Raw genomic sequence first — 12,439 nt, 5'->3', positions numbered from 1 at the left:
TGTGTGTATGTGTGTGTGTATGTGTGTGTGTATGTGTGTGTGTATGTGTGTGTGTATGTGTGTGTGTATGTGTGTGTATGTGTGTGTGTATGTGTGTGTGTATGTGTGTGTGTATGTGTGTGTGTATGTGTGTGCGTATGTGTGTGTGTGTGTGTGTGTGTGTATGTGTGTGTGTGTGTGTGTGTGTGTGTGTGTGTGTGTGTGTGTGTGTGTGTGTGTGTGTGTGTGTGTGTGTGTGTGTGTGTGTGTGTGTGTGTGTGTGTGTGTGTGTGTGTGTGTGTGTGTGTGTGTGTGTGTGTGTGTGTGTGTGTGTGTGTGTGTGTGTGTGTGTGTGTGTGTGTGTGTGTGTGTGTGTGTGTGTGTGTGTGTGTGTGTGTGTGTGTGTGTGTGTGTGTGTGTGTGTGTGTGTTCAATCGCCTATTTGTCGGAGATGGCTGAACCGATTCGTTCGCTTTGACTTTTATTTAAAAGGTATTATTGCCTAGTACCTATATCACTATTGAATTGTTTCATGACCCGACATTTCGTTTAAAAGTTATAAGTAAAAATGTAAAAATTACGTGACACGATTTTCTCCGGAACCACATGACCGATTTCAACAATCTTAGTATTAAATGAAAGCTCTTGTTAACACTAAATTTTTCAGGTAGTTTTACTGAAAACAAACAAGTAGTTTAGAAGTTATACTTAAAAAACCTGTTTTGACAAGGTTTTGATTATTGCCTGTTTCTCAGAGATCGCTAAACCGATCATTATCCGACATTAACCGATTATACAATCGTATACGATTTCAGCTAATACAATTTATCAAGTTTAAATTATTTTGGCATCAAGTTAGAGGTTTTAATGTTGCAAACATATCTCAAAATTCTAGAACAATTGGCATGCCGGTCAAAAGATATTAAACCTCGAACACTCGCGCCAACTTGGGTAACACGGTTATTCGCGCGCATAATAGCCCAAAACCAAAAAAAACGTATCTATTTGACTGAGTTTTGACTGGGAAAACTTGGTTTTAAGTCTATCGAACCTTTGGAAGAGTTTCTTGAAACTGAAAGCTCTGTCGTCTGGTAGAATTTAAATTTGAATTAATTCCCCTAAATTAAAAAAAAAATATTTTTCTTCAGTTTCAATATAACACATTGATGTGTTCTGCAACGTTTTAGAGCATATTATTACAAGAAATTTTGCTGAAAACAGTAACCGTCTATCTCTTCAGTGAAGACAGAAAAATCTTATTTATTGTATATGAATTTGCAAAATCAGTTTTTCTATTTTAGCGCATTTTGTAATTGTTGTACGACTTTGTCATGTATTACAAAGTTGTACAAATAGTAAAAATACACAACTTTGCTGAATATAGTGTACCTCTGTGTTTGCTTGTTTAGGAACTGTAGAACTTTGATTATAAAAAATATCCTAATTTTGACCCCGAATTACTCGACTACCAACAGACGGATACATTTTAAACATTTTACATCTGTTGATAGTTTTGCTGCATACAGACACCATTTTTCCATATGAAGAAATGAGAGAAAATTCCAATTGGGGCCAACTGCGGTACACCTCACATGCTGATTGCTTCGTTTCTGTGATATCATTTTATGCTGATCTATTTTCCCAACAATTTAGAGTATTAATGCATTGAATAATTATGACATTTTGCTCATAACAAGTTAATTGAAAAATATACGTTAGTTAAACAGCGATTTGTAACTTTATAACAATATGGCATTCAAAAACCTACACGTTTTGTACAAAATGCAACAGCGTGAGTAACCGAAGGTTAATAAAAATTGATAAATTTTAATCAAGGAAATGTTATTGAAGTGGATGAAATAGAATGGCATTACAGGAAATTATGCATAGTTCAAGGACCTATAAACTAGACCTTTACTACGCAATGTATATAGAGTAGGGCGGGGCATAAGTGCGATGTTTGAAGTTGTCATCAATTTTCGCTGGATATAAAGAAGAACAACAACAAAATATATTTTATAGTGATGCAGCTACTCACTGTCTTTACATTCAACTATAAATCATCTGGAATAATAGTGTTATTGAAAATAAATTCTTCATTCTTCTGATAAAGTGCCGATTCGCACTTTTACCCCACTAGCGGGGCAAAAGTTCGATAACCACGGGGCAAAAGTGTGAAGCTCGAATCCACGAAATTAGCACAGCAGTAGCTAACAAAACCATATTATCGTCAATCTGCGGTATGTTTCGGTAAGGAATATTCTCAATTTACACACCCAAAACTCGGGGAGAATATTTTGTTGTTTTTGAGCAATAATCTATTACTTTTTTCGTCTTATGACCGTACATTAGACGAAAAGAGTAACAACCTAAAAGTAACAAGAAAAATGACTGCTGCATCTATGTATGCGTTTTTGCAATGAATTACACATTCGCAAATTGTACTATATGTGTTAGTTAGAGATTAGTTTTTGTAGCTGTAGTGATGTGATATTCGCTCATTACTCTATTCTTCACTAACTAAATTTAGCGCTAGCGTATGTGTACACTAGCGCCGAAATCAAGCAGTTGTGATTTTAGAAACCTATTCCCGATTTTCAAACCACTCTTCATGGATCCATTCGCAAATCGACGTCACTTTTGTCCGTTTGCATCTTATAGGGTATAATAACCAGAAGAAGACATTTTTGTACTTGAGTTAATTTCTCTTATGAGAGAAAAGTTGATTGTTGGTAGTTAATTGATTACCCGAAATGCCCAAAAAGTTATGTTTACATCTTTAACAATATTGTCATATCATATTGTTGAGCTGTATTTTTCACATTAATCTTACAAACAGAATCTGTTACAAGAATTCTAACGTATTTACATGGAGAAGATTTGCAAAATGTGACAGCTTTTGCATTGTAAATCGTTTAATAGATTTTGCTAAAAATACAATGATAAGTCGCTTAGAGCACTATGCACCATATTCGTGCCAATTTTGTTTAAATTGTAGCTTATTGTGCCGGCAAGGTTCAGATCAGTTCAAACTTGTGTTCGTTTGTTCAGTATGACAATGTTAAAAATTGGCAAAGCTGCTAAATTACAAGATTTTAAAGTTTAGGTGTCAAAAAGGTGTCACTTGAGTGCACAGTGTGCAACAAATTGTGCAATGAATGTACCGCAATTGTGATTGATGAGCTGAATTATGTAAGACATCGTTCCCTGGAAGGTGCCTAGCACAATGTTCTCAGCGACTTTCCCCTTCTAAAAATATTCGTTAGGTGAAAATATTGACATTTATACATTGATTATCGAACTCGGAAAATAAATAAACTATTAATAAATAAATTTATAAAGTGTATAATATTTATAATTTTTAAAGTGTATTTGATGTTAACTTTATCCTGTTTCAAGCCGAATATATACAAAACTAATTATAAGCTAGAAAAAAATATATGCCTGGGTTCATAATATGAAAAGGGTCCATAACTGGTAGATGAACCCTATAATTGAAACCGATTACATGTTTGTCATGACCAGAGCTGCTAGTTTGTTTAACTTTTGGAAATTAGTATTCGTTTGCATATCAATTCATTTTTTTTTCAGAGCGGATGGTTGAAAATAAGCTCTATAGTTTATGTTTTCTAAGCAGAACTATATTCTAGAATTCAATGGCCGGTAAAAATAAAATAGTTTGCTTTGCTTCTTCCGTAAGGCTTATACAATAAAAGCAATGCAAACTGTTTTATTCATATGGCTCAATAGAACAATTTCACGTTTACTCGTTTAACGTTGTACTTTAGCTGGAAAAATATACTGCAATTCAGTAAACAACCATGGTTTTCAAAATATCCGATAATGGATAATTAGTTGCTTTTTGCCCAGAAATTCTGGCCGCGCAGTTTTACTCTTTCGTATCGGAATACGCAAACAAAACTTACCAATACACCCACACTTTACAGATGCAAACCAGGGAGCTAGCAGGCAGCCATATTTTGCAGCTAACATCGAACATATTGCTAGTCGGCAACAACTTTTCAAAGGACCAATCTGCAAAATGTAAACAAACCGAGTAAGGGTTATTCTCTGCTGGGCTTTCATAGGAAAAAAACCCAACTTGGTTTATTTACATTTTTCAAATTGGCCCTTTTGAAAAGCTGTTGAAAAAGTGTTTTCAAATGTCGGCCACGTTGCTCTCTGTTATGTCCCATCTGATGCTCCTGTCAGTACGAGTAGCACATGGTTGCTTAGATGTTTTGATGATTGCACAAATGGTAATGCTGTCGTCATCTTTACAATAAAAAAAAAACAACAGACAGTTCCGGATGATAGTTTTCAGCCGAATAATTTTCGTTCGAATACGGTCCGCGGTTGCTGTAATTTGTTATAGGAAGGAATAGGGCTGCTAGTCCCCCGATGCAAACGGTAACGGTTAGCAAATTCAACTTACAACGCACATTCACATTCAGCGTTTTTGTATTGAGTGCTATCCAACAGTCATGCTATGAATGTAAATCAAAGCGCAGGCGCAAACAGCAAACAGTTGGGCTGTATAATGTATATAATGTGCATTAGTATATGTTATTATTCAACCGACGACGAACACTATTACTCTTTAAGTAACAAAGTTGTTACTAAAAGAAGAATTTTTCGTTATTCCTTTTAAAGTAATAGTTTCAAGTTTTGGGTGCACCTTTCCTATTTTGCGCTGGCATATTGCAGTCTCCGACAGATCGAAACTTTCCCAAACGTTTGTTTTTTGTTTCATCAGCGGAAAAGCATTGTTTTCCTTCGACCAACATATGTAGAGCACAGTTTTCTGCAGATCTTCCATTTCTTGTATCTGTAATATAGTGCCAAAAGCTGTATATAATTGGCAGTGATTAAAATTTTCACTCACATGTAGGATAAACGTTTTTCGCTCACCCATTATTATCATATGACAACTAGATTCTGTGCTTATCTGTTTGAACAAAGCGAACGAAAAACATTTTTCCGCTGCAGAATGAGAGTGGATAATATCTCATTGCATTTTTCCCTGAAAAACATTTATCCTCTCACTCAGTGAACCATGAAAAATATAAATCGCAGGTGGAATTGGCGCGAAACTCTAATGCATTACTAGGTATATAATGAAACCCATGGTGATACCCAAATACATAAATTCGGTTGTTTTATATGGCTCTCTCTTGTTGGCTGGTTGCTTGGTAAATTCAATAGTAACCTGTGCATTTTCGTCTCTGAAAAACGGCTGATACTGCTTTATCCTCTCGCAACAAAGAGAGGATAAACTCGTGTTACGAAAAATTAAAAATAAACAAATCATGATCGCGTGTTTCTAGGGATAAAGGAAAATATGGATAACCTGCGCTCACGAGCGACGATACATATGTATAAAACATTCTCGTTTCTCTTTTGCAAGGTTATAAGTCGTAGTAGGCAAAATTCATTGAATATCGCGCATTTGAAACGATAAATTGAATGCCTGATAATTAGCAATACATTTTTGCCTCGTCCGTGAATCGCAATTTTGCCCCGTCCGTGAATCGCACCGTTTCTCCGCTAGGCGCTTGACGGGGTTTGATTAAATTATGGAAAAGCGAAATATATTTTGTAAACTCTTTTCACCGTATTTTCAAAACAGATATGCAAGTGATGTAAAACACTGCTACAAATTTTCAACAAGTAATATCCTCCTGTTGATATCGTATTACCCGTATAACAAAAAATTACATCAAAACCGCCCTAAAATAACAATTGCACATAACTCAGCAACTATGCTTCGTAAGCAACCAAAGTTTACGTTAGATTCAAGCAGTCAAAGTAGTCACCCATTAACGCCAATCTAGTCAATTTACTCGGAATCTGCACCGATAAATCATTAAATCGCATCCTTACTCTATAACAAAGGTAAAAATGTTGTTTCAACCACATTTATGGTTGTTTTACGCACAAACCGAAATTTCATTTCGTTTCAAACTGATATGTATGATTGAAATGAAAATATTTACATCGAAAACTCAATTTGACTACTTTACTTTTAATTCAAAACAGTTATTTTCTTGATTCAAATAGAATTTCGTTTTGAAACAAAAATATTTTTAGGTTGTTATAAAAAGTTCGTTTGAAACAAACGAATTTTTTCGCTCCGTGATAGAAACGAAACCTTTCCCCGAACAACCCCGTTGAGAATCGCGGCTATAACGCTGACGGATGTACAGCGTTGCGCGCAGTAGCTTACAAGTCGTAAGGACTTGCATAGTGTCGTCGTCCCGTCAGTAAAATAAGTTAGATTCTCGATCCATGAATCGAACTTTTACCCCGTCAATAAATCGAACTTTTGCCCCGCTAGGCGCTTGGCGGGGTTTGATTAAATTATGGAAAAGCAAAATCTATTTTGTAAATTCTTCTCACCGCAATTTCAAGAGAGATATCTGAGTGATGTAAAACGCTGCTACAATTTGTCAATAAGTAATATCCTCCTGTTGATATCGTATTTGCCGTACAACGAAATATTACATCAAAACCGTTCTAAAATAACTTTTACCCATAACTCAGCAACTATGACTCGTAAACAATAAATGTTTATGATAGATTTAAGTTGTCAAAGTACTCACCCATCCATGCCAATGTAGTCAATTTACTCGGAATCCGCACTGATAAATCATTGAATCGCACTTTTACCCGCATCGCACTTTTACCCCTCCTTACTCTATTAAAGAATAATATTTACTCTTACAACTTACTTTGACTAGCACATTCAAATTAGTAACAACTTACTCAGCAATTTCATGAAAAAAGGATCTATCAAAATTTATAAGTGCTCCTATTTTGTTCAAACTTTGTAAACTTATTCAATTCCCAAAAATTTTATGAAAACAAACGCAGTACGCAACCAAACGATTAAATCAGGTTTTGTTTTCTAAATATTGTTAGATAAAATTCAGCATTCACTGCAACTCAACCAAATTGCAAATTCTACGTTGCTTTTCTATGTTCACTAATATCGCTTTCCATAAATTATTCCCTCTAATTCCAGAAATAACATACACCACCTGGACGGCAACTGGGGTGGCCTGGCGGATTCGCTGCGCAGTTTGCACATTTCCGGAAACTCCATCTCGGAGGTTTCGTTCTTCTCGCACGAGGACCGACGTTCGAACCACACCGTTCCGACGTTTCAGGCTTCTTCGTCGATTATCACCGCAAAGCAGCACACACCGGTTCAACCGCCACAACAGCAAAACAAACCCTTCGCCAAGCTGAAAAAACTGGTCTGGCTGGACATCAGCTCGAACCGGATTGCACACATCAGCCCGAATACCTTTCCCCGGACGCTGGTGACCATCGATTTGTCGAAAAACATTCTCACTCAGTTTCCGGCGGCGGTACTGGAGCATCTGCACGATTTGAGGATTCTTTCGCTGAAGGATAATCTCATTTCGAAACTAGCTGGAGTGGAACTTGGAGCGGTGAAGATTAAATTCGAAAAGTTAGATCTGAGTATTAATCTGATCGATGAGCTGCCGTCGGCATTGTTCAATGGAACCGTTCGAGTGAAGGCAATTAATTTCGATAAAAATTTTATTCGTGCCATTCCGGCGGATGCTTTTCGCGACTTAGGGGTGGTACATATGGTGCTGGCATTTAATTTTATCGAGACGGTAGATGATGAAGCGTTTGCTACGTTGGAAAATTCTCTGGAATATTTAGATTTAGAGCGAAATCAATTGCTGGTGGTGCCGAGTGCGATTGATACTTTGAACAGGCTGCGGTACTTATACTTAACCTCCAATGAGCTTACGACGGTTGGCAGGTTTCCGCCGACGCTGAAAGTGCTTTCGCTGAGTGGTAATAATTTCACCGCAATCCCGGTGGATGGATTGGTTAATTGTACCGAGCTGTCGTACCTCAACATGGGTTACAATAAAATAGCGGAAATCGAGGAAAATGGCTTCGTCGGTTGGGGCGCCAATTTGCAAACTTTGCTGCTGAGAAACAATAAAATTACCAGCCTCAATTACGGTGCGTTCAACGGGCTGGATACGATTAAGGAAATTAGTCTGAGCTTTAACGACATACACTACGTGCATCCGAACGTGTTCGATAACATTTCCGGTACGTTGAAAATTCTAGAATTATCGTTCGGAATCTACCGCGAGGAATACCCAATGGATGCGCTGAGCGTACTAACGGAGTTAATGTGGCTTGGGCTGGATAATAACAATCTGAAGCTAATTCCTGATGAGGCTCTTTCATCGCTCGGCCAGCTGACGTACGTCAATTTCGCGTTCAATCGTATCACCCGGCTGCCACGTACAGTGTTCCGCGCGGACATACACAAAAATCTCGTGGAAATTGATTTATCATTCAACCTGATCGAAACACTGCACACCAGCACGTTCGACAATCTGGAGCTGATTCAAATCATAAATTTGTCCTCCAATAAAATAAAAACCATCGAGAAAAACAGTTTCTATGATTTACCCTACCTAACGTACGTGGATCTGTCATTCAATGGCATACAGAATGTGAGCGAATGTGCGTTCAGTTTCCTGCCGGCACTGCTCAGTGTTGACCTTATGTACAACGAGTTGGGGTCGTTTTCATTGAAAATGTTCAAGCACGTTTCCAATGCCACCACCCCGATGCGGCTAAATATTAGCAACAATGCGATCGATAATTTCGATGGCGATGTCAATTCACTGCTGTATGTCTATTCACTGGACGCTAGCCATAATATGCTGCACGACACGGGCGCCTTCCGTGCATTGGCCTACTCCCTCCGTATCCTCTATCTAAATTGGAACAATTTCAGCACACTCGGAAATCACGCCTTTGGCGATTTACAGATACTGGAAATTCTCAATCTGGCCCACAACAATATATCATCACTACGGCGTCGCAGCTTTTCCGGTCTGGTGAACCTACAGGAATTCGATTTGAGCGATAACAAAATTGAGGTCCTGCAGATAGAACAATTTTCTCCATTGAAAAAGCTACGACTGCTAAAGCTGAGCAACAACCGACTGCGAGCGGTGCCCAGGGATGCTTTCCTCAATACACGAATCGAATACCTGGATTTATCGAATAATCTCTTCGCAGCCTGGCAAGCTACAGCGTTCGCCGACATTGGATTTACACTGCGGTCCATTCAATTCAGTAACAATCTTCTTGATTTTCTCGATTCGTACATGTTCACCAGCACTCAGTTCCTGCTCGAGCTTAATCTCTCCAACAATCAAATCAAACTCATCCCAGAAAGCGCCTTCGCTAATCTCCACAATCTAACCATTTTGGATCTTAGCTGGAATCCGTTCATTACCATTAACTTTAAGGAACTTTTCTTTAGCGTTCCTCGTTTACGAGTCCTGAACCTGCAGCAAACCGGTCTGTACCGGCTTCCATCATTGATACTACCCCAGCTAGTTTCGCTGGACATCAGCCACAACCATATTCAAGACATAGACACGCTCGAAGAGCTGTACTACATGCGAGAATTCTACGCAGACAACAACAAAATCAACAACCTCACAAACCTGCTACGAAACCTGCCGCAATCACTCCGAGTGCTGGATATCTCACGCAACCCGATTCGCAAAATTTCCTTACATGATTTCGGTCAAACAAGGCGCCTCGAAGAGCTGTACATCGAAGACATTAAAATTTCCAACTCGGACATATTCATCAAACTGCACAATTTGAAAAAGCTGCGCATCAATTCGCAGCACAATTTCTCCGAACTTATCTCCAAACTACGAGGACTACAGGAGCTATACGTAAACGTGTTCGAAGACCACATCGACGACGATCTGTTCACGTCCAAAATGCACACCCTAACGAAGCTAAACCTGGTGGAAATCACCGGTCGGCGGTTGGTGTCCATCCATCACAAGGCGTTCGTCGGGTTGGCCCGGAATCACGACCTAAAGCTGCGGATACGAAACACCCTGGTGAACGATCTGCCACCGGGGATATTCTACGCGCTGAAGTACATCCCCAAGCTGAGCATCGATCTGTCGGATAACATGCTGGTGGCGCTGGCGCCCGACAGCTTCTATCCGAATGCCAGCTCGTGGGACGCGGTGGGGACGCGCAGCGTCACTGCCGGGCTCGACATTTCCAACAATCCGCTGCAGTGTGACTGCGGTCTGGTGTGGCTTGGCCACTGGCTGAGGCGGTGGCTGCGGGAGACGGCTCAGGTCAATCTGATACCGAAGGAGGAGATGCGCCAGATGATGCGGGTGAGTGTGTTTAGCGTTTTTGCTTCTTTTCTTCACTTTAAGGATATTTATCAATTAAGATCTTTCACTCGATTGCAATCTCTATACAGTAACGCTGTTATAATTTGTACGATTCACCAATATGTAGAGCTTGCATATATAGATTAACTAGCGCGCGTTGCCTCGCGTCTAATTGACAGCGGATCGGGGGTAATTAACCAAATTTTTTATAAATTTGATGAAAAAACACTTTTTTGCTGAGATCAACTAGATTCACTGTAACGGAGATAACCGGAATGTATGACCAAAACGCTTAAATGTGCCTCTAATGCTAGATGCAAAACGTTACTGATGCTTGTCTTGACTGCAATCTGACATGTGTAATTGGTTTGAGCGTTCGCATACTCCGCGCTGGGGTTTTGATCAGGGCACTGACATCCATACATCGCTCTGTCAAGAATGTTGTTATGTTTACTTCTTTTTCGAGTGCACAGCAAAACCTGCCATGGGTAAGAGAGGATTCGTGAGATGCTCGCATCAGGTTCAGCTTTTTACAAAGCGTTTATGGAGCGAGTTACGATTCTTACAACGAAAATATGGCGTCCTATCAGGGGCCTGGTTTTGGTTACAGATAAGGTTCTTTTACATTAGATTAGTCACTGTGCCATTAGGGTTTGGCCATGGCACTGACCTTATGTTTGTTTGTAACACGAAATTTTGGGAATCCTTCTCTTTTTGGCACACAACAAATCCTGCCTAGTTTCAGGTTCGTGTAAAGCGTATAGCTCGCTTCAATTATAGTCACACAAAAAAGCATCCTGTCAGGGGTATGATCTTGGATACAGACCGAACAAGGCTCTTATATAGTAGGTAGTTCTAATCTAACGTCTCGTGTAAAAATAATTATGCTAGAAATAAATCAACTATCATCTAATGCATCTTTTTTTGTATGCCAGAAGGGCATTGGGTTGAAAGGCCACTGCGACAGTCTTAATGATCGTATTTTGTGGCTTTTGATCCACTACATCATGTCTCAGCTTATCCTAAACTACTATAGAATTAAATTGTCTTCACTGCGTTGGCTTTTTGAGTAAATCCTAAACAAGAGTTATACTAGTTAGTATCATATTTCAATTGACTTGAAATGCCTTTCTAATACAAAGCATTTTGACAATCATTTCTAAATCTTTTATATAGTTTTGGCAATGTATAAAGGGTATTTTAGGGCATTTTTTGTATAGTTAAAGAACTATAAATGGAAACACTACTTAACTAATTCGAGGTCTCCCTGATAACACCAACGGAAATTTTCTCGAACATCACCCAAGTAACCGTTTCAAGATTTAATACGTTTTTCTTGCGATTTTCAAGTAGAATCAATATATATATAGAATGCCAGTGTCGCTGTTTTTCTACAGGACTCATTGTGGTAAACATGATGCTAACAATCTGTATCAAGTCTGTGAATCGGGAACTTCATTGTCAAAGTTGCTCATTGTTATTTATCTGTTCTTTATCTGTGCGCTGGTTGGTGCTGTCATCAGTGCGCTCATTGCTGTGTTTTCATGCCAGTGAAATGTTTTTAAACGTTCTTTTTCTTTTCGTCCGGATGAATTGATTCCCATAACTACGCCCTTTTGCACCAATTTTTTCAGAAATTTTCAGCAAGCAAAGTTTCCAATCACGTTATTTAGCAGCAATATTTGAAATTTTAAACTGGTTGTCAAAGTTTGACAATGAGATTCCCCTTTTGATGAATCTCAGGCACACACATATGCATATATAATGTAAATACATTATCTGAACATGTGTGATGTTTACCACGCGCACTGCAGCGACACTGGCATTCTATATATATTGATTATACTGATTTTCATAACCAATTTCATAAAACCGTTTACTTACTTACTTATCCTGGTTCGCTGTCCCTCAGGATTTGGCCTGCAATATGCAATGTTTTGCCAACTAACTCGGTCTATGTCTGTGCGTCTCCAATTTCTCGACTGTCCCACACTTTCCAGGGCCTGCTCCACTTGGTCTAACCATCGAGCATGCTGCGAACCTCTGCATCTGGTACAATCGGGTTCTAGGCGAAAACTATTTTTGCGTAGTTGTTGTCCGGCATTCTCACAGCATGTCCCGCCCATTGTAACCTTCCAGCTTTAGCAACTTTTTGGATACTGGGTTTACCGAAGAGCTGCGCCAGCTCGTGGTTCATCCTTCTCCTCCATACACCGTTCTCACATATACCG

General features: G+C 39.1%; 1 protein-coding gene across 1 annotated transcript in view; it reads left to right on the top strand.

Moving 5' to 3' along the window:
* Positions 1 to 12,439, top strand: part of LOC128743109 (chaoptin) — a 121,228-nt gene that overhangs the window by 70,043 nt on the left and 38,746 nt on the right. The window contains exon 3 of the mRNA XM_053839632.1: positions 7,004 to 10,208. Within this exon, the coding sequence (XP_053695607.1) occupies positions 7,004 to 10,208 (3,205 nt within the window). The remainder of the gene's footprint in view (positions 1 to 7,003; positions 10,209 to 12,439) is intronic.

The sequence above is a fragment of the Sabethes cyaneus genome, chromosome 3 (assembly GCF_943734655.1).
Source record: "Sabethes cyaneus chromosome 3, idSabCyanKW18_F2, whole genome shotgun sequence".
Taxonomy (NCBI): domain Eukaryota; kingdom Metazoa; phylum Arthropoda; class Insecta; order Diptera; family Culicidae; genus Sabethes; species Sabethes cyaneus.
The sequence above is the reverse complement of the archived record's forward strand: the minus strand, read 5'-3'. Positions and strand labels throughout refer to the sequence as shown.